We start from the raw sequence: 24,270 nt of genomic DNA, 5'->3' as shown, positions 1-24,270 counted from the left end.
ACCACTTAAGTTAACAGTAAAACATAAGTTACGTTGACCTTTCATTCACATGTCTTCGACATCGTGTAATTTGTGTTTCACAGAAGAGTTTTCCAAAGTGTGCTAACAGTATTTTTTTTGTGATCGTGTAAAAATACTTGTATGAGTCTGTGTACGCGACGGTATGGTGAAACAATAGCTAGGGGGATCTACTTTGATGGAGTAACGAAATCGAACAAACAAACAAGATGGCGACGTCTAGAGGAGTGAAAAAAGGTATTTTTGTATCAAATATCGACCTCAAATATCCACAGATGTGTTATCGATGTGAAAGTGATTGTGTTTTGTTCGGCGTATTTTCAGGGACAGTTTATTTTATTTGATCTTTGACACCTAGTGTAATTTGTTCATTTAGCGACATGTCAATATATTTTTTGTATTATGTAGCAGGCAATGCCTGGCGAGCGAACATATTCGACGGCTAGACCGGTTGACCAATCAGAATCTAGGATTTGCAGCGGAATATAAGTCGTAATACACTTTTTTGGAGACAAAGGAATTGTTCAATCAGTATACAACAAATTACACGAAATTCTGCTTCGTTCCGGCAACATAGGTTATTCCAACCAATACAGACAATTGTAACTATTGAAGCTGAGTTAGACTGTAGTTGTCTTTTGATTACATGATGACTATTAATTTCAAACTGTTCAAATAAAAGAATTACATAATCGCAAACATGCTGCAAAATTGTTTGCAAAATGTTTCTAATATTTCATTTTCAACCAACAATACTGGTGTGATGAGTCGAATAGTGAACTCGTTTTGTAGATTGTGCAAACTCATAATTACTAATAATATACCTGACGTAACTATAGAACGTTGAAGTGTCTGAACTGGAACCATTGAGTTTTTATTTCACACACGAGTTGAGCAGGATTCAAGGTAGTGCCATACAGAATTTATATATCATCACTGCTCAAAATGAATCGTAAAGGCCTTTCACAGTTAAACTATTTTCAGTTGGTTGTCAAAAGACTATTACTTGGTCACTGGAGGATATTTCTAAAGATGTTTTGCCATGAATGAGCTGTCTCACTTTGTATCCTTAAGTCAAGTCTACGTCACAAACTGGTCAAAATCCCCCAAACATTGCCAGCAACCAATCACAGACTAACTTAAACAATAGCTTTCCCTGATGATAATACTTAGCAACGTTATTTCCCCCACGCTAACTTGAAAAATCTTTTGTTTTTGTCTCGTTTCCGGTCTGTCTTAGAGAATAATATGACAACCAATAACCACTTATGATATGCTGGAAAGTGAATTTAATTTTGAATAATTACATGCAATTAATGACGTGACACATACCAACTATGTAATTTGTCACACCTCAGTTACATTTGTCACATCTGTCAACGCTGAATTTATTAATTACATTTATGTGTATATAAAGTAATAATCTAATTGTCTTATGTGTTTGGTGCTTTTCAAACATGATAAAACAAAATCCAAAATGAGAGACTATGGCAGGATTATCTTCAAAGCAGTACATTATTTACTAAATAGTTGAACCAAATTATCATAAATATGAGATAGAACACAGCATCAGATGTGTTTATATTTAATTGTATGTCTGAATTTACATTTTTACAAATTTGAAATATATCTGGTAAAACAATAAGAACAGCTGAATATACATGAAACTATATATTATATTTTCAGAACCACATGCCTATAGTGAAATTTCCCTTCGGGGGAACAGATCTGTCATGGAATACTGGTAAGAAACAATAGTCTACTACTGACTAATTCATTATATATACATAACATATCTATAGCATTCTTTTATTATCGTACATTCATCCTAAGAATAGTGGGCAATGCTGTAATGTTCATCGATTTTTTGTTAAAACATTGCTATACAGCAATGAAAATATTACCATTTTGTAAGTGAGCTCATCAGTTTGGTAAAACTAATCCATCTTACATAGCTCAAGGTATTAATGAAACTTGTTTTGTCTCTACTGTAGATGCTCAATGAAACACTGCATACATGTACACAAGTAATTTGAATGTAGTCACACTGTCACCAACAGACCTTGAGATTTATTATATAATAATGCATGAAGACAACATTAGTGCTAAACTTAATAAGAAACGATTCACAACTGAAAAAAATGCTGCAAGTTCAATAATGAAATATGAATATGTAACATGCAACTAGCGCCCTCTAGGAATGAACTAAATGTCTATTTCTCCCTATACTATGTAACATAGGAAATGTATTTAAAAACGTAAATTGTGATTTTTAAAAAGTATCTTTTATTCTGTTTGTTTGTGTTAACATTTTTAATTGTATGATCAATGAGATTATTTGGGTGTATTATTAGATTTAAGTGTTTGTAATATTTGCTCTAAATATGAATTTGAAACTGCTAATTGGACTAACTTTGAAATAAAGTCCTAACATTTTATTTGCTAATTTATATACCACACTGTAAAAACCCGCGATCTCTATTAACTTGCACATCCAATTGATTCTAAAAAAATAGTTATTATATGTATTCTATGAATTCAGTGTTAGAAAAAAAAGGTCCTTGTATTCATGCTCAATCATTGTTATGCAAAACATGGCATGGAAATCATCATTATCAAGCAATTTGTTTTTTTCAAAAATGTTTTGTGAAACTTCTCTTGAATTAGATCAGGAATAGGTGATTTTCCGTTCAACTGCGAGATCTTGCGAGTTGCATGAAAGACGTGTGTCGAACGTCTGCCGCAAAAAATCGAACGATTTGATTTTGAACTTGAATTTCTTTATTTTGTAGCTCACATCGATAGTCCAATCTTCGACAGAGGAATATCGCTCTCGAGTACCCTTGTTGATTGAAGTTGCCTATCATCAAATGTGTACAGCACATTATTAAGCATGGAAATGTCCTCCAAAATACTTTCGCGTTTGTCGAATCCCACACGATGTTTGACGACGCTATGACCTTTGTTTGTCCTGTTTTTACGTTCGATTTCACGCATAATGCGTGATTCTCGCAGTGAACGGAAAATGCTCTATTTCCAACACATCATATCAATAAACCTCAATTTTTTCTCATGATTTGATATACTATCGGTAATAAAATTTTGTAGGACAACATTTCACAAATATCACTGAGACTCTGCGTCGCTATGATCCCAGTAAAATCTTCACTGCTACAAATTTCACTGACTCACTAAAATCAGTTTAATAAAGTTTTCAAAACACTGTAAATTTCTGCCTTATTAACCAGGACATACTTGCACTGATAACAATATGTATTGTATGATGCACACAAGAACCATGACATTTTAAGTGAATTTATAACTATGCATAAATTAATAATGCTAAAGTGCCAACAATCTTGTTGTAGGAATATTTTTTTCTCTTTTCTTTTCAATTAACTACATCATAAAATAGCAAAATTACATGATATCTAAAAGCATTTGTTTTATAGTAAATAACAAGAAAATCTGGCATGCATTACTCACAGTCCTGGGTAATTTTAGACAACAAAGGATTATTAATACAAAGTCATTTTGAAACATGTACTGTAAAATACTTTATTTTTGTTTGGAATTAATTTCCGCTGAAGGAATGATTTAGTGAAAATAAAATCCAGCGAATATACCTTTTTTCCTATATTTTACATTCAACTTGTCAAAAATCAGTGAAAATATATTCTATACGAAACACCCAAAATGTCTTTTCAGTGAAAATTAATTCCTCCTAAAATAAAGTATTTCACAGTATTACAGAATTGTATAAACACAAACATGGCTGAAATGTAGGGAGAGAGTTTGAACTTTGATAACTATGGTATATTATTATACATGTATAGTATGTTTTGTTTTCACAGTCGGACATCAATGTCAGCTCTGTCCGGTGCAACAGCTGGTATACTGGGACTGACTGGCTTGTATGGGTTTATATTTTATCTTATCACGTCACTATGTTTGTCTGTAAGTATGCCTTGTTCTATGAGGTGTGAGGTTGACAATTTAATTGACAAATAACGAGGAGATATTTGATTTCAATCTGGTCTGCTTGAATCGTTGACAAGTTGACCAAACCTGCATGAAAATGCATACATAATTGATGATGTTAACTACTTCTACAAGATTTTGCGTTATGCATGAATATCGCTATCTGAACATATGCCACAAAAATCAAATAATTTGATTTTGAGCTTGAATTTTTTTTTTTTGTATCAGAATACCTTCTCATCAAAATTGACCATCATGAAATGTGCATAGTTCATTCTTAAATGTAAAAATACTCCAAACAAACTTTCGTCCTAATTACATGTGTCACTATGATGAACTTTTTTGTCCGTGGTTACATGATTTCATGCATAAGGCAAAATCAAGCTGCAATAAACAGAAAATGATCTATTGAGATATGCTGTTGATATATTTAAATACTGTGTAGACTTCTTGAATATTATTAGGATGATATTTGATAAAATTTTGACATGAAATTCTCATCTGATGGGTCAATAAATATGAAATAATTTTTTGTGTTTTTTGAGTGGGGATGTGGTATATTCTACTAGTGAATGCATTTGGTATTTGGTAAACATAATTTTTATTTATCACATAACAGAAATTTGTACAAAATGTTCATTATAAATCATTTTTTTTGTTACAGATAATGTTGGTTGTAAAGGCAGGTAGTGGCTGGAAGAAATATTTTATATCAAGGACGCCACTTTTAACGAATGGTTTTATGGGTGGATTATTTGTATCCTTTTATTACATCTGTAAAGTACAGAGATGACAAAAAAAATGGAGACTATTTGACCTCTTTGTGTCTCACCATCCACATTTCTAAGATGCGCATTCACCAATTTCTATCAAACTTACTATTAGACATTCCAGAATGTTATACGTACAATGTATGTACATGTATTTACATTTTGATCAAATATGGCTGACTTGTGGCCATTTTGCGAACAGAAATTTTAAAATGCATGTATTTGAAAGTGTCTGCAACACTAATCAGTTTGATCCAACCGCCACTGAAATGTAAGTAGTTGACCAAAAAGATGAGACTATTCACCTTTCCAACTATGACATCCACAGTTATCATACTTATTTTAATGATGCATCCATGTACTAAATTTTATTTCTCTTAACCAGATTATTTACAGACATATATTCTTTTCTGGACGTATCCTTATATTTTATCTGTATACATGATACTTCAATATGATTTGTCATGTCAGTTATGACTCTGAGCTTATTTAGCATTCTTGGTTAATATGTCAGGCATATAATGAGTAGAGTGTAGTTGGCCTCAGATTCATATTCAAGTCTGGATTCCAACTTTGGATTCCAGTCCATAATATTTAGATTCCAACTTCAGATTCAGATTCAATCCTAGGATTCAGATTCCTGTTTCAGATCCAGATTCCAACTTCACTTTTTTCTCCTAAATCCTCATTCCCAACCTTGAATTCTTACTCCCCACCTCAGATTCAGATTCCAACCTCAGATTCCTGTCTCAGATCTAGATTCCAACCTCAGTTTTTCTCCCACATCCTGATTCCCAACCTCAGATTCCTGTTTCTGTGTCAGATTCATATTCATATTCCAATGCTTGATAAGTAATTACTTATCTGATCTGAAGCTGGAACTACATGTATAACCAGAATCTAAGTGTGTCTTCACATCTGTGGTATAGGTAAGTGGGGACTAGTATGTTTTTCTATATTACACAACTCCAACAAGTTACTAGTACTGTTATGTATTGAAATACTGCTTTGTGATAGATTCATTTGTCATTCAACATTGCTGGTGAGTAGCAGACTTCCTCAGAGCTAAAATTGTACTTAGTCCTTGCAGCCTTGACGTCTTTCTGAATAACCATAATTTTATAATTTGTAACTTGGTGTTACATGCAGTTGCAGTACTGCCTTCATATACGGTCTCCCATATTTGGCTTCATTGTCACCTATTTGTATACAACAAAGTATATAGGTATTTATACTGTTACCAATCAATCTAACTGCAACACAAAAGTAAACAGATGAAAAGTATATGTGTATATATGATGTCATGGCTTATTAAAAAATAACTATAAAACTGATTTCAAAACATGTAGGAATTACTACTTTTTACAGTGCAACACTGGAATAACATTTAAAAAATGTAACTGCAATTGTCAAAAGTAAATGCTATTATGCATATTGCTTGCTTGGGGAATTATTAAAAGGGTGAGCAAGTTGAGTAAAAATCAGATGTTTTTAGTCTTATTAGTGTGTGGTACACAGTTGCAAATTGCAAAATCTTGGTCTTAATGACTGCCCTCATCTGAAAGCTACTTTGCATATATTTTGCATTTATTTAAATGGGGTGTGTAGAATAGGGCAGGGCTTAATGACAGCAAATATTCAGTGTGTTGCTTGACCATTTCATCGTCTTACCCGACCATTTCATTTTGTTCACAAACTTGAGGGACGCATTAAACATTTGGCAGCCAAATGTTGTACATACATGTATTAGTAATCTCGTACTTCAAACTGATATCTCTTATTTTGTTTGGCGAAAATAGAATTGTCTGTGGACATCAACACAGCAACAATTAAACATAATAAGATCATAGACCGCCACATTAAGAACATTTTACCAAGCATTTCACTTCATTTGTACATGTGAAACTGAGACCTATTTGGTTTAAAAACAATTAAAGTTCTTGTATATACTACTACATGTAGACGGAATATTTTATCATTAGTCAGCTCATGTGAAATAACAAAGCAGTTATTTTCTTCCTTAAGTTTGAAATTAATAATTTGCCACTTTGATGAGATGTGACACTGACGCCAATGCAATGCAATGAAAATGAATTTTGAAAGTCACAATAATGCAAAAGCTGCTTTGTGTGTTGAACATTATTTTTTTGCATTATTCCTTGACTGACTTTTCTAGGTTTTTATACGGTATGGTTCATGTGTATTGAAGACTCATTGATTGCCCAATTTTCAGTCAAGTTATTTGATCTCGTCTGGACCCTCTGATGTTTCCTGCAATACTACTGTTTTCATACAGGGTTGAGACTGGGGAGTGTTTGACCAATAAAAGAAGTATATCTGTTATGTGCAAATACCATCTGTCGGATTTATAGCATTTATAATTTACTTTTTGCAAATCACAAACAATCTTCTCACTCCATCACTACTCACATATTTTATTTTGTCTGTACACTTGCTATGTCATTTATCCGATGCATTTCATCAAAAGATTCAAGTAAAATGTTCACTGCTTCAGATTTAAAAAAAAAATGTCCTTGTTCATTTGTCTCTTGAAATTAAAGGTTTTTTTTAGTATCATAACTTTCATGTTTGCAGGAATTGAAACCTCGTCAGTTACATCATGCTAACGCAAAAATGGCAGCAAATTGTTTGTGCTAAGTTTTATATGTTTTTATCTGACTAGCAGCAAATATGATTAAAGATTGCACATAAAAATTCAATTACTCTCGTCTTGACATGCGTTATATTCTGCATGCCTAGGATAATTGTGGTATTCATCATCTATTTCTACATTTTCTACTATATACTGGTACATTTTCAAGAATATCTGCTCATGATATAATTTTGGAAAAATCCAGACCCTACTAATTAATTAACTAATTAGTTCCCTTTCGGGCACTACTCTGTGTCCGACCTGTATCTTGGACATGCCTGTACTGATTACATTCAAACACTTACATCTTACATAATATACAATCACTGTCATTTTTGACTCCCATGTGCGAAGCACAAAATGGGAGTCTTTGCAGTTAGTGTGTCTGTATGTGTGTGTGTATGTGTGTATGTGTGTATGTGTGTGTGTGTGTATGTGTGTCCGACTGTTCCACTGCTATCTCAAGAACCATACATCGGTTTTTGATGAAACTTGGTGCATAGATGCTCTGGGCCAATGCGCAGATTTGATTAGGTTTTGGTAAAAATCCATGCTCGTTAATTACCTAATTTGCATGATAATTAGCTAATTTTTAGCTGTTCTATGACTGTTCCACTGATATCTAAAGAACCACTCATTGGATTTTGATGAAACTTGGTACATAGATGCTCTGAACATATGCGCAGATTTGATTAATTTTTGGTAAAAATCCGTGCATATTAATTACCTAATTTGCATGATAATTAGCTATTTTTTAGTGGTTCCATGACTGTTCCACTGATATCTAAACAACCACTCATTGGATTTTGATGAAACTTGGTACATAGATGCTCTGAACTCATGCTAGGTTTTGATTAGTTTTTGGTAATAATCCGTGGATACTAATTACCTAATTTGCATAATGATTAGTCAATTTTCGGTTTTTCCACTGATATCTCAAGTACTAATCATCACATTTCAATGAAACTTGGTACATAGATGTCATACGACACTGCACAGACCTGATAGTTTTTATGGTAATATCAGTACATATTAATTACCTAATTTGCATAATTAATTAATTTTCAGCATTTGATATAAGTAGTTAGCATTACATTTCAATGAAACTTGGTACTTACATACTCAAGGACTATGCAGAGATTGATTGTTTTCGATAAATATTTGTGCATATTAATCACCTAATTTGCATAATTAGTTAATTTTCAGCTTTTCCACGGGTATCTCAAGTACTAATCATCGCATTTCAATGAAACTTGGTACATAGATCCTTTAGGACTATGCAGAGACCTGATTAGTTTTAGGGTAAATAATTGTGCATATTAATTACCTAATTTGCATAATTAATTTTCAGCTTTTCTACTGATATCTAAAGTACTAATCATCACATTTCAATGAATCTAGAATTATGCAGACCCAATTAGTTTCCGGTAAATATTTGTGCATATTAATCACCTAATTTGCATAATTAACCAACTTTCACACTGATATCTCAGGTACTATACATCACATATCAATGAATGTACATGGATGCTGTAGGACAATAGACAGACCTGAATAATTGTGGGTTAAAATCTGTACATATTAATTACCTAATTTGCACAATTAACCAATTTTAAGCTTCCACACTGATATCTAAAGTACCGTAAAAACTCCAAAATTTCGACCGGTTTTAAATAATTGGTGTTAGATATGTGACGTGTTTTTAGAGTCAAAATTAAGGTGCATTTTCGGACGGTCGAATTTTTCAGAATAGAAATCAGCAAATGAAAAAATGGGGATGATAGACAGTGTGCTTCATTAGTTTTTAAAAAATGCAATGTCCGTCAATTGACGTAAACTTCCTCATGTTTCACGGTAAAAGCAAAGGCCGTGGCCGAGTTGTAACTCAAAATCTAAACAAAGTCATCAATCAGTGAGTATTATGACAAGCAAAACAAAACATCAAGACGCGGAGAAGAGGTCAGCACAAAACTAATAGGTCAAAAGACAAAGCTGTCTCGCACTACCTAGAAAAACTTGCGAATGTTCGAAGTACAGGTACCCATTGGACAAAAGATGCATGGAAGTTTAGCAAACTATCTCCCCGACCCAGTGCAATGTATCCGGTTAGAATCAAAGCTCACGTGTCCGTTATTTGAGGGACCAAATTCTGCCGTAAATTCGCCCTTGGATTAAAAAATAAAATGGGATTTAAGAAAATAAAATGGGACTTTTAAGGTGTATTTTGGCGTCATTTTTCGGACATTTCAATCAATCCTGCCGGCTAAAATAGAGTCTAAGTTTTACCGTAGTCATTGACGTTTGTCTATTCAAGAGTACACGTGTATGATTTTTATCGTGACTAGCGTGAGCGGGTAAGCTTCCTTTCGAGAATGAGCTGTTATCACTGTGAACAATGTTAAATTATTCTTCAGATGACCAGTTTATTTTTTAAAAACAACTAATTTTTTTATTTAAAAAAAATCATGCCGTTTTCGCATCAAAATCCAAGCCAAAATATCGTACTACAACATCAATCTATTTAAATAAGCTATGGTAATTTGAACACGTTGGCATCATCCAGCTTTTTGATTGGTTAATTAGCGATTTGACCTATTTGACCTAAGAGAACATGGCGGATATCCTACAGCATCAAACGTTTATACGAGACCGGAATCATTCGCTTACGATGAAACTAAGTTGACTTTTATTTGTATTTCATAACCATTCAACAAATTTATTTTGTGTACATTATTATAATCACTACTGAGTACAGTAATAATCAACAATTCAGAAACGCAGCATGCCGAGATTTTTGTGTTCGTTTTTATTTGAAACTTCGTTTATTTAGAATATATTTTCGTTACCAATAAAATAAAAATCTCTCAGTCAATCAGAAACCCGGATTCATGCCTTCGAGGAAGGTCCCGTTTGAACGCTCACATCGTTTTTTTTTTTCGTTTGGGGGAAAACTAAAACTGATCGCAATTTTCGAATAAGAATGAGTCGGCAATTTTTAGTGGAGTCGAAAATTTGGAGGTAAATAAAACACCGAAACCCGGCAAATAAATAGGCGTTCGAATTTTTAGAGGGGTCGAAATTTTGGAGTTTTCACGGTAATAATTATTCCATTTCAATGAAACTTAGTACAAAGATGCTCTAGGACAATGTACAAACCTAATTAGTTTGGGGTAAAAATCTGTTCATATTAATTCCCTAATAAGCATAATAATTCATAATTTTTTGGTTTTTTGGTTCTAATCACATTTCAATTAAACTTGGAGACATAGATTTTCTGTTACATTGCGCAGACCTCATTAGTTTTACACTCAAATCTGGTCATATTAATTTTCTGATTTGCATAATTAGTTTTCAGCTAAGTAATTTCAAATTATATTTAATGTGTCTCCAATACTCTCAGCACATGGGAGTTCTTTCTAAGCTTTCTTTGATTGTGCTTAAAAATCATCAAAATCCAGCATTTCTGGCCATCCTTGGTACATACATTGGATATTATAGGACCTTGATGCACGTCATTTTGTTTCTCAAATGAGATTCAAAATGGCTGACTGGTTGCCATTTTGTGTTAGTGAATGTGGGTCTAGTACCATATCTCTGACATTTGACTGATGTTCAAATTTTATATATTCATATACATCATGTCATAATTATACAGATGTATTGGTTTGACAATCCTATTAAAAATGTCAGACCATTTTGTTTTAATGATTTTAAAACATGTTAATGATGTTCCAGAGAAATATCTCTCAAAATGTACTCATGCTATATTACTATAAACAAAACGATGTAACTTAGATTTCATAACTACCCGTTAGGAGCATGTCATTTTTATCATTTTTGGTAAAAAGTGATATTTTCAACTTCTTGTTAAAAAACGCAAGTCCAATTGCTTTGATATTACCGTATATATATATAGGTACTACATGTGGACCTCTCTCAGATTTGTTCATTTTGTAATGATTTCTTTAATTCTCTAATTTTGGTGAATATTTTTGTAATTTTTGGTAAAAAGTGATATTTTCAACTTCTTGTTAAAAACCGCAAGTCCAATTGCTTTGATATTACATATATAGGTACTACATGTGGAACTCTCTCAGATTTGTTCATTTTGTGATGATATCTTCAATTCTCTAATTTTGGTGAATATTTTTGTCATTTTTGGTAAAAAGTGATATTTTCAACTTCTTGTTAAAAAACGCAAGTCCAATTGCTTTGATATTATATATATAGGTACTACATGTGGACGGACCTCTCTCAGATTTGTTCATTTTGTAATGATATCTTTAATTCTCTAATTTTGGTGAATATTTTTGTAATTTTTGGTAAAAAGTGATATTTTTGACTTCTTGTTAAAAACCGCAAGTCCAATTGCTTTGATATTACATATATAGGTACTACATGTGGACCTCTCTCAGATTTGTTCATTTTCTAATGATATCTTTAATTTTCTAATTTTGGTGAATATTTTGTCATTTTTGGTAAAAAGTGATATTTTCGACTTCTTGTTAAAAACCGCAAGTCCAATTGCTTTGATATTTACATATATAGGTACTACATGTGGACCTCTATCAGATTTGTTCATTTTCTAATGATATCTTTATAGTCGGTTTGACATTTCTATCTGTCCAATACTAAACCAAGAAATGTTGTTTCCTATGAAGTTTTTTTATTGATTTACATTCATATGGAACCAAAGAACAATTTCAGCTTGGTTGCCAAAATTGCAACATTGGGCAATTTGCATAATCCAAGATGGCCACCAAACGTCATCTGGAAAATTTAACTTTTGACCCGTTTGTCCTGGAATAATGTGCAATACCTCTTTTTAATGGTTTTTCTGTGTATGCAATTTATTCCTGGTGTTATTTTGCTGGTTAATCTCATGTGTGAAAGCCCAGGGCGAAGCTTAGATTAGAACACAAAATAAAAATAACAAATTTATCAACATTCATAATTAACTTTATTCATGTTTTCTTTCTGTGAAATCTGTAATTACATGACACAAAAATGGTATTCATAATAAGTGTAAAATAATACAATAAGTAGATAGTCTTAAACTTTTATACCTGAAATTAAATATCTGTATGCTCCCACTCATTATCAGGATCAGAAAGACTGCTCTCCAAATCTTCCTGTTCCGCATCATCATCAAAATCTTCCTCAGCATCCTGGTCTACATTATCCTGAAAAGTCTCCACAGCATCCTCCATGTCCACACCCACTTCGTCTGTAACTTCAACATCTCGTCTGTTCGTGTATGGATTGCAGCAGCCATATTCACCAGAGCAATTACAGTATGACGTGCACGAAAGATGTTCTTTGTGGCAGCCACATGCCTCAGTGATACATTTTTTACCTTGTGCTTTGCATTGACACCGAATCACATCAATTAGTTCTGGCGGTACTGGGTCACCCTTAGCACTGACAGGAACTAGGGTACTATCCTGGATCTCCCATCCAAATTTTGTGATATCAGCTGACTCAACAGGTGGAACTTGATCGTCTGCTGCTTTCCACAACATCATTTGTAAATGAGCCCTTAAAACATGCTGCAAGAGGTTGGGTGTTGTTGGAGGAAGGGCCATCACTTTAGGATATTTCTTCTTTTTGGTGAACAATGTAAAGCGGGCAGATTCCATAGTAGTTCCTGGCAGCTGACCATAAAGAGCCAGAAGGAAGGGTTTTACTGCCTCTAGCAAATGATCATCTGTGGCAGCCACCTCACCCAGCACATCAGCTAAACCTGGGAAGTTCCCTGCTAGCAAAGTTTTCAGTGCACCAATCTTGCCTTTGCCATACAGATATGAGGTCGTGTCGCACCCACTGAGAGCATGCATTCCCAGGAGTTGCAGACATTTTTGGCCTAGGTTAGCACAGGTTGCATTAATATTCAGGACTGTTCCATACCAACGCTCTATCTGTACTTTGCACTGTAGGTCCATTCGATACAACCAATACACTAACAGAACAAACACATCAGTGTCATCACTAAGCACACGTATTACAGCCTTTCCAGAGTTAGCTGCCACGAGGACACAGGAAACCATAGTTATATCCGCCTCATCATGACCAAATGCACTGTCAATATGATTATCCATTGTCACATTGTCTTCAACACTGAAGGTGTGCAACATACTCGCAAGTCTCCGCTTGTTGTTTTTGCTTTTCAGAATGACATCTCGTTTGGGTAAAGAACTTGTGATAGAAAGTTCATAGTCGGTAATAATATCCCCAGCCCGACGCATTCTCTCATGATCATTTGCAGAGACATCTTGGTACTTGTCGAAGACAATGATTTTCTCAGTAGCAGCTGGGTAATGACTCAAACGTCTGTGAATGGATGTGATTAGATCTGAAGGACTACCCCTATGTGGCCATACAATATGGTAGAACAACTGTGAAACATCAACGATGACAAAATCAGCTGATGTTGGCAATGTCTTAGGCACAGCTAGTCGTTTAACCAGCTCTGACTTGCTACCTTTGCGAAGACAACCATACTCATCGATGATTGATGCAGGCACAGCACACAGTTCATAGGCAAACAGTGGCTCAAGCTTCATCTGTCTTCGCTGACCAATCACCAATAACCGAAGAAAAATGCTTTCAAGGTTGTAAAAAATATTAGGAAGTCTGGCAATGTATTTTCTCTCCATTTTTTCTCCAATCGCAGTCGAGTCAGCAACATTCACAACAGAGGGGGCAATTTGGCCAGTGACTGGATTGTACAGATGAGGTCGATGATCTTTTAGTGGGTGAGGATACTTCTCAACCTCTGCATTCAAGACACGTTGATGCTTTAACTCTTCTTTGTGCTGTCTCTGTGCATTTTTGCCTGGTGTATAAGCAGAGTACATACGATCCACACAGTCTGATACATGTACAGTGATAGGGAATGCATCAATCCACTCACACACAAGCTCAGCAGACAGTGTCATTCCCCTGAGAGCTCCTTTTCCCATCTTAATAGCAGTCTGCTAACCAAACTGGTCATCAGAGACAGCATTCCAATATCCATCATGGTGCCGACAGACAAGGTCTGGCATAGCTTCTATGGCATGATGTCTGCGCATCTCCAGCAGGTACTGGGTCAAATAGCGAGCATATTGCACATGGCCAGCATAGAAGAAGTACTTCATCATTCACTCCAAGGACTGCTGCTTCAAGTAAATGTTACCTTCTCTCTCTGCACGTTCAAACTGGTGGATAAGTAGTGTAGGAAGAATAAAGTTGTCTACCCAGTGTCGGCCAGTGGGATGGAGGCGAGCATTGTCCAAGTACTTCTCTATGTGTTCAAATGTCTTTGGAATAGAATAGAAAATGCTTCAAGATTGATGCTGACACACCACAGAAGGCTCTCATTGCTTTCGCCCAGGATTTGCCATTGAATATGCCTGTCAGCCCTCCATATCCTGCAGCCACATATACTTCCAGTGCTGAACCTTGCATTAGTTTTCCAATGCTGCTGAGGAATGACTGTATAATATGCATTCCACCAGGATGAGCGATTACATTATAGGACTGCACTGGCTGGTTCTAGCATACCATAGTGAGATGGACATACGTCATTCCCATGTCGACCAGCGACCCCTGCATGTATGTCAGGGTTGTAAGTATCGTGTCTGAGTGGGAAGGAGGTGCATCAATCAAAGGACCAAATATATACGTGCTGCCAGGTATTAGTATGCCATGGTTCCTGGCTAGCTGATTGTTGAAACCATTCCACTCCATAGCATCTTGCCCTTCTCTCAAGCTGTTGAGCCACTCTGTGTCTTTTTCTTGTGCAGCCACCAGACTGGTACAGCAGGAGGAATTACTTTCTTAAGGCCAGTGTATTGTATAATTGTTTTGGCCTTGCTATTACCCACAGACTTGGCCTGCTTGGATGTAAGGCATGGGATTACAATCGTTCTGATGCCCGTCTGAATGTTTCCAGTCTCAATGATCCCAGCAGGATGCATCTGAAATTCCGTGGCCATGGCATGTGTCTCACGGCGACCATTTGGGGTTGACACCAGCAAGTCAAAGTTATCATACCAACCAAATACGACTCCAACTGTTTGCGTGAGTCCCATCATCCTATGCAGTGTGGCAGCATTATCACCAACATACTTTGTTGCTGACTTGTGGAATCGTAACACCTCATCATATGACACAGTATATCCATGTTCATTCAAAATTTGAATGAGATCACTGCTACCAAACTTGTGGTATAGTTTCACACCCAACCCAAGTGCTGTTTGGTTTCGTGTATTGGTAATGTGATATTGTATTGATTGTAATAAACTCAGTGATGCCTTTGTAATTTCACCATGTGATACCAGCTTTGAGACAAACCTGAGCAGTGTGGCACTAGTGTGTTCTTTTGTTTTGGCAAATGTAAAGTCACCAAGATCATATATTTTGTTATTGAAAGGAATTTCACGTGCCTCAGTTTTGATTTTTCGGACCAAAGCATCCTCTTTGTCCCCATCTAATGTGTCCAACTCCCGAAAACCAACAATAGATGCACAACCGTCAATGTAATTTAAGCACCGCCACATCATCACCCAAATACGTAACCAGATTGGTAAACATTTGCTTTCGTGACAACTGACCACCATGACTCACATACTTATCATACAGTTCAATAGAAGTCCAAGTACATAGTTTTCCTTTAGTATACATCTCATCAACAAGCAACTTCAATGCAGTATCATCAATCATTGGACTCTGGTCAGCATGCATGGGAATTTTTCTGAATTCATCATAACAGCGAACGTGATACTGTGCCTCAGCTGCAGACAAGTCATGTACCCCATGACAGCGGATAGCAACTTCTCGACTCCACAAATCATTTCGATAATCACAATACTGTAGTATAACACCCTTGAAAGGTGGAGCATCTTTGAGACCCTTTTGTTCACACTGTACCACTCTGTCCCACCTATCGGGATGTTTAGGATTAACAGGTTCACAAACTGCAGCACAAAACAAGCATTGTTTCTTAAAATGAAACTCTGTCGCTTGTGATCTTCTGATTCTGGCAGCTGGAGGTTCATCACTATCTATTAAACATTCCTTTCTCTTCTTATTAACAACTTGTTTAATATGATCCTTAGAGGTGAATGAATAGTAACAGCCTTGATGAACTTCTACTGATGCATCCTCTCCTTGAGAGTCCAAAACATCCTGCATTCTAGTAAGGGTTTCATCATCATGCCGCTCTGTTGCACATGCAATAAGTCTTGGCACGGCCTGTAATTTGAATGTTTTTAGTCGCCCAGACTTGCTGCAGGTTGGCAGGAGGCATTTCCCAGCATCAGTCATCTCTGATACCCAGAAAAAAACAGTAAAATTAGAAAAAAAAACACGAATTCATTTCAAACGTTTATTCGCTACTGCTATTCAAATATAAATAAATAAAATAATAAAGGTCAAAGTTAATTTTGATCTGACCTTTAGCACTAAAAGTTGACCTGCAAATAAAAAAATAACATCAGAAATGAATTCTACACACAAAACCTTAAAAAAGAGGTATTACGCACTATAGTAGGACAGGTGGGTCAAGAGTTGAATTTTCCAGATGACGTTTGGTGGCCATCTTGGATTATGCAAATTAGCAGAGTTGCCCAATGTTGCAATTTTGGCAACCAAGCTAAAATTGTTCTTTGGTCCCATATGAATGTAAATCATTAAAAAAACTCCATAGGAAACAACATTTCTAGGTTTAAGAAATAACAAATCGACTATTAAGTCTCTAATTTTGGTGAATATTTTTGTAATTTTTGGTAAAAAGTGATATTTTCGACTTCTTGTTAAAAACCGCAAGTCCAGTTGCTTTGATATAACATATATAGGTGTACTACATGTGGACCTCTCTCAGATTTGTTCATTTTCTAATGATATCTTTAATTCTCTAATTTTGGTGAATATTTTTGGTAAAAAGTGATATTTTTGACTTCTTGTTAAAAACCGCAAGTCCAATTGCTTTGATATTACATATATAGGTACTACATGTGGACCTCTCTCAGATTTGTTCATTTTCTAAAGATATCTTTAATTTTCTAATTTTGGTGAATATTTTGTCATTTTTGGTAAAAAGTGATATTTTCGACTTCTTGTTAAAAACTGCAAGTCCAATTGCTTTGATATTACATATATAGGTACTACATGTGGACCTCTATCAGATTTGTTCATTTTCTAATGATATCTTTAAGTCTCTAATTTTGGTGAATATTTTTGTAATTTTTGGTAAAAAGTGATATTTTCGACTTCTTGTTAAAACCGCAAGTCCAGTTGCTTTGATATTACATATATAGGTACTACATGTGGACCTCTCTCAGATTTGTTCATTTTCTAATGATATCTTCTGTTCTTTAATTGCCATGTGCATTGCTAACAGCGGAGCTATCTCAGCCGACAGGCTGCTTGTTTATATATACATGTCCTGATAAGTCCTGAAATCCATCAATTGTGTTTATGCTACAGAGACTGCTGAGGATATGTCCACCCAGGCTAACGTCAATTAGGTTTATTCAAACTTAGAATTTGGTATCCTATTTCCCGACCATGAAGATTTACTTGTAATTTTCTGCATGGCTCCATTTAAGGTATACATCTTGGAAAATTTGGGATACATGTTGCCCCGAAACTTTGTACATGCATCATTGTGAAAACACTGCTGTTGTAGAAGCTTCACTTCACATTTAATGAGACTTTGTGAGATGTCATAATGATGATGTAACTGATGTTCAGGGTCAAGACGATTGTGACCCATGTGTCGCTCATATACTACGGTGGCTAGTGAAGTAAAGGGGCCAGTACTGCTGTTTTACATAGTTATCCACGCTATTGTGTCCATGCTCAGGTGGAAAAGCATCTTGATCATGAGCTATTCCCGTTCTTTGCCTTGCGTTTTCAACCATGAATCTATCTAAAGTGTTCACGCGATGTTGCTAGTTGCGGGTTTGTTGCCCGACATGTGTTCTCAGCGATCAATGCCTGATAGTATGTTCACACAATACAGCAGCCTAAACAGTCTTCCAGCTTATGGAGCACAAAAACTGCTCTCCTCACTCAGTGCCGGCTACAGTCACTGTGATTAATTATATGTTTTCTAAATTGTCAATTGTGTGTTAGTTGTTTCTTGTTCAGCATAGCGTGTTAGAGTATTGGAGAGTTGCCAGCAGTGTGGATATCTGCGGATATTCATAAACTTAACTAGTATTTGATTTGAACAGGATTTTCAATAGATAACGTTGACTATTTTTTTTAGCAATATTTGCTGCTAAAACAGCGTTTTTAATTTATGATGAATCATACCCTGTTGTTTTTATATGATGATTTAACACAAATCAAGTACACAAAAAGCAATCCACAGTGCCCCCTTATTATTAGTTCATTCATTCCCCAGAATCGCCAACATCAGCATCATGTAATTTATTTGGGGGTTCATAAAATACAACGTGGGGCAATATTCTAGTAACCGTATGTAAAATTAATTGAAATGTCGTCTGCTTTTGGCATGTCTTTATAAATTGTATAAAACAAATTGGTTTACATTTAAACATCAAGAGTTTAAGAGTAGTTAAAATAAAGCATGCGGTCGCTTCCGAAATCGTTTCAAGCCATCACGCTTGCACCTTACGCTGCATCAATATTGCATGTATTCTGTTATTTGGCACCGATTCGTTTTTCTCATACTTGCGTACATTTATCTGTAAATATTGCATGCGGCCAAAGTAAAAGTAGTGTAGCGGTGAATGTTATATGTTCATGGTAGCTAGCTATCAAATGTATTTGTTACTTACAGCACTACACGAGATCTATCTCTTTGTTTTTGTGGGGAATTCTCGGATAGAGTAATCCGGTGCCGAGCATTATCTAGATATTGTTTTTCCGTCATATAGTCACACAAATATTACTGTTTAATAGATAAGTATAGAAAATACAAAATGTTAAAGCTATGGTACGAGGCCACTGGATTCGAAAACGCAACTCCAAGCTCAAAGGCCGTCATCCTGTTCCTTGATGCACCAAAAATTCGATGTCTGAGTGGTCAAAACTTGTCACGTTTAAAATGTAGTTACAAATAAGTTGTTATGCAGTGTGTGTCGCTCACTTGCAATATCCCCAGTCTGTAAATGTTATGTGAACATTTTCTGGTTTAAAAAAAAACACATACATTTATTCAAACATAATCGATTGAATGTGATTTGGCCAGTGCACTCTTCAGGTATGGTTGATGTGTTGTAAGTCAGAAAATTCACCCGTGCTGTGCATCGTTCTGATATCAAACTTCACTCGGACATACGTCTTCAGTGTCATTCAATATCTGAACGATTGCGTCCCAGTCGTGTATTTTTTCTATACAGAAAGTCAATACATAATCTTGTTATGGTAACTGTCGATACAAATAGTGTGGTTTGACTCAGTTTCAGGTACCTTCATTAACACTATCAGCCTTAAACATACATGGTGTTCACTTTTATCTTATTTCTCATTAATTTACATGACTGAAAGTCGATAACTTATTTAATTGGACACTGTTACTTGCATTGCGGACATTTACAATAAAATTTAAAGGCTTAACCGGGATTAATGACTAAAAATAGTTAAAATTAAAGATATTAATTAATTAATATATAAATTCATATTTGTGTATGTGCATTATACTGGAGTGATATCGGCATTGATTAATAGATGTGCTGTGGTTACAGCATCGAACTGGTGCATTCCAGATGATCTGCGGCCTAGCAAACTGAAAAAAAGCACAAACAATAACATGGGTAAGGCATGAAGCAATGCGGCATAAAATGTTAACAATCATTTGTATTGATGACTGATGAAGGAAACCTCACAGAAATTATGTTTGTATGAAATCAACATGGTAGAAAGTTTGAGTATATATGTTGAAAAGAGCTCATACTTGGAACATACACCCATTTACTCGAATGCAACATCGTTGGCCACCAACAAGATTGTTGCCATGCTGCTGTACCTTGTTGCGAAGCAGCTATATTTTCAAATTGCAATTTCACCATGAATAAGAATTGATTCTTACCTTCTACTTCGCAAATGTAGCCCTTAGCTCTAATGCATGCACAGTAGTCGTCGTCCCAAGCCATGGACGAAGTCCTAAAAAATATAACTCAATGAATGATTTTTTGGCGCAACAATGTGCAGTTTATCTTATAATTTCTCTCACAAAAATACTTGAAAAAAACACGTATACATATAATTTAAAAAATCTTACCTTATTTGCCCACAGTCCTGACCAGCGGGATTTTGCTTATTGTTGTTGTCAGGCTCCCCATTACCCCAGTTCGTATACGAGCAAGTAGATCCATCTACCCATTGAAAGTCATTTTCTTGATCGATATCATTTAAGCCAATCCATACCCCAGTATCCTCGCTTCCGAAGAATCCATTGGCGTCTAAGAAGTTCACGATGACGTCATTTGCTGCTTGATTGGAAATTGTCGCAAGATTCCCACCAATATTTTTGCAATTTTGACGTGCCTGGTACCAGTCAACTTCATCATCAAAGAAAATGTAGCTCACTTCTCTCTGGTAGTTGACAGAACCAACCTCTGCAAAATAAAGACGTTTGTCTCAGAATCAATAGTTGCATACTGTTTCTCATACTAATATGTATTCAATTTCAGAGATTGTAAAATAAAAAAAACATTATCATTCAACTTATTGGGAAGTCAAAGCGCAATAAGAACAATAAGCCCCTGAACTGTTCATATTTTGTCTGTCTGTCTGTCTGTCTGTCTGTCTGTCTGTCTGTACAATCATTGACATTTCATTTTTGGTTTTCGAATTGCTTACAATCATGAGATTTTTTATTTAAATAGTTTAAACATTCCGTAATTTTAAGCTCCACTGTTGACGTTGTCAAGCGGAGCTTATCATACGTTAGCGTTCGTCGTCGTCCCTCGTCCGGCATCTGTCGTCTATGTCAACTTTTTACTTTTTCGACTTCTTCTTGAAAACTACAATTCTTATTGCTTTGGTACTTGGTGTATATGTACCATTCTCAGATTTGTTCATTTCGTGATATCTATTTTTGATGAATATTTTTGTCATTTTTGGTATATTTTGACTTCTTGTTAAAAACCTCAAATCTGGTTGCTTTGATACTATACATATAGGTACCTCAGGTAGACCTCTCTCAGATTTGTTCATTTTCTAATGATATCTTCAGTTCATTGATTGAAATGTGTGTTGCCAACAGCTGAGCTATCTCAGTCGATAGGCTGCTTATTAAAAACTTGAAGAGAAATAATATTTCATATTGGACGATACGATGTCCCCCCTACTTTGAAATGAAACATATTCCCATCTTCACTTGCATCTGTAATCTCTTAACCAATTCGCTCTGTAGTGCACAGAAACACATGTGTGTTTGCGCCAGCAATGGTCACTTAATGGGGGAAATCTTGGCACATTTTTCTGTATTTTGTATGTGTTAGATAACAAATAATTTGGTCTTTCCTGTAAATGATGTTTTATTTTTATAATTTACAGACAACTCTAGATCCATTCAATGAATTTTAACCAAATTTGCTACGCTATGTTATTGTAATTATTATATTAATTAAATATGCGCATTTTTTATTACTACAATTTGAAAACCATTGAATAGATTTTAACTACATTGTTAAGACCTTCATAGGCGTGATTCACTTGGATGTAAATGTCCATGAGTTTCTAATTGAAGTATATATATACTTGTATGGTCGGCCTTTTTCAATTCAAGACTTCTATGTGATTTCATAATACTGATACTTTTTGTGTGTGCTGTACTATGTAGTAATTAAGGTACTGGCCATTATCGCTCGATAATGTGTCTTTTATTTCATTTATTGCATGTGACCCCTCCCATACGCTTACATTGGAACACTGTTCAATAGCAACATGTGTCACACGAGTCACGTGATTGGTTATATGAATCACCTTACCTTGGATATTTCACTAAAAATGAAATGAAGACTAAGATTCTCAACTAAACTTTGTTGAGATTTTAAGTAGTTTAAATTCTCTTGGAGGCATTCCGACACTAGATGTTACTTTGTGGGCTTCGACCATCGCCTAGAGACAAACTTCGGTGACCTTCCAACACTCGACTGACAGTAGCTACTTTACGTTACTCTAGTGGGCTGGGATATTTGGCCAACACTGAGAGACAGATATTGTGCTCTATGCTTTGTATATCTGATCACATCATCAGTCGCTATACAGGAAATATCACCATTATCCTAGTCTCGATCATGTTATTTTGGCAAAAACAGTAAATGTGATGGCTTTGAAGTATGTCATCCAGCAAGGTTAAACAAAGCACAATAGGTGACATATAAATACTTTTCAAAATCAGCCAATCAGACAAATATGGACAGATGAAGCATTAGATTATAATGTGCTCAACTGTTAATGTTGGATACTATTTTGCGTCTCACAGATCCCGTGGTCACTCGGCTCAAATGAATCTAGACAACAATATCGTTGGAGATGATTTAGGTGATTGTCACCCTTAGAATGAGAGCATTATTTTATGTTGTATTATTTGATAGGTATGCGACTCGCGGGTCTCGCAAGTCGAGGGCGCTGTGTGTGGTGCGTCCGAAGCTTCAACTCAACGCTTACTGATCCGCTTACTGTATGTTTACGAATATGTTCGTTCATAGAACCCAGAGGGTCTATCGTTCGTTTAATGGCTGATCACATTCGACTTGTAATACCACTAAGAAGCGTGCATATAAGTCCCAACATCCCGTGGCATCCACGCTTCTAAACGCAACGCTCGCAATTACGCGATGACGGCGAACGATTCACGTCTTCTGCAAACGAGACATTCTGGGCAGCTATTGTGTCAAAATATGGTATTCGACTATAAAATATTAGTTGATGATATCATTAAAACTATCTAGTGACTATGGAAATGACAGTACCCGTCTAGTTGATGATAGACCAGTATTCCTACCTTGCGTATAACTATATAAATCAATGGAAGGAAACATACCTGCTCCATTACACACCGCCAAGCAAAATATAGCCAGGATAGCAATGATAGACTTCATCTTGATTCAAGGCTGGAGTCAGGAATTGAAAATAACAAACCTTCCCAGATGCTTATATAACCGGTATTGTACGTACGCATGGTCTTGTATTGCATACAACATGTTGCTCTATCACGTGAACGTCACGCCTTCCACATTGGGCGTCACAAGAAAAAGAAAAAAACAAATAAAGAACATGTCAACTTCCCAGCTATGCTTATTTCAATTTATTGTTCTAACACATGATCGTTATCTGTGTAAAACGCGTGTTTTTTCCCACAGAAATGCCCAGGATGCACAATACATTGATTGATTTGTTGACATCGATATTACGCATACCATATAAACCGGGGTATTTGAAACCGAAATTGTCATCTAAGCGTTAGGCCGTCGCTGATTGGCTGCTGGGCTGGAATGCCAATTTTTAGTTTTAAATACCCCCAGGAAAGTGTTCTAGGTTCTTGGCGTAAATAGGTGTTCGTATGCAAGGGATTTTTCCACACAAAAACGACGAATTCGGCCGAATTTTGTTATCGGTTGGCTTAATATAACCCCAACGGACCGTATTTCTGTGAAAGATTGGTATTTTTGTCCTGATTTGTAGGAATCTGAAAAACGCGTTTCACAACTTGTCTCTTATTTAGTTTTATGCGTCATTCAAGATGGCGGCCCCCATATAGTAAATATCGTATTTATTTTATTATCACGTGTGCGCCAGCTGACTGTGTTAGATACATAAACTGATTCTAATATTCCATGTATACATTACGTAAGAAATATCACGTACCACCCGACGACACGT

General features: G+C 35.6%; 2 protein-coding genes across 3 annotated transcripts; one reads left to right on the top strand and one right to left on the bottom strand.

The window, feature by feature from the left end:
* Positions 1-95: 95 nt before the first annotated feature.
* LOC100369729 (ER membrane protein complex subunit 6-like) lies at positions 96-7,489 on the top strand. 2 transcript variants are annotated; one of them, XM_002739298.3, is made up of 6 exons: positions 96-255; positions 1,705-1,762; positions 3,873-3,975; positions 4,664-4,756; positions 5,166-5,185; positions 6,946-7,489. In XM_002739298.3, the coding sequence occupies exons 1-6, from the start codon at positions 228-230 to the stop codon at positions 6,974-6,976; spliced, it is 333 nt and encodes a 110-aa protein (XP_002739344.1). In that variant the 5' UTR covers positions 96-227; the 3' UTR covers positions 6,977-7,489. The 2 variants fall into 2 exon arrangements, with proteins under 2 accessions (XP_002739344.1, XP_077869237.1); XM_078013111.2 differs by lacking the exon at positions 5,166-5,185 and having other exon boundaries at positions 128-255.
* A 12,386-nt stretch (positions 7,490-19,875) lies between these two features.
* On the bottom strand, positions 19,876-23,552 carry LOC102810025 (low affinity immunoglobulin epsilon Fc receptor-like). The gene is made up of 4 exons (XM_006822169.2): positions 23,432-23,552; positions 20,660-20,996; positions 20,468-20,541; positions 19,876-20,164 (listed from the first exon to the last, which is right to left on the bottom strand). The coding sequence occupies exons 1-4, from the start codon at positions 23,487-23,489 to the stop codon at positions 20,157-20,159; spliced, it is 477 nt and encodes a 158-aa protein (XP_006822232.1). The 5' UTR covers positions 23,490-23,552; the 3' UTR covers positions 19,876-20,156.
* Positions 23,553-24,270: the final 718 nt, after the last annotated feature.

The sequence above is a fragment of the Saccoglossus kowalevskii genome, chromosome 4, assembly GCF_978046115.1.
Source record: "Saccoglossus kowalevskii chromosome 4, keSacKowa6.1, whole genome shotgun sequence".
NCBI classification, from domain to species: domain Eukaryota; kingdom Metazoa; phylum Hemichordata; class Enteropneusta; family Harrimaniidae; genus Saccoglossus; species Saccoglossus kowalevskii.
The sequence above is the reverse complement of the archived record's forward strand: the minus strand, read 5'-3'. Positions and strand labels throughout refer to the sequence as shown.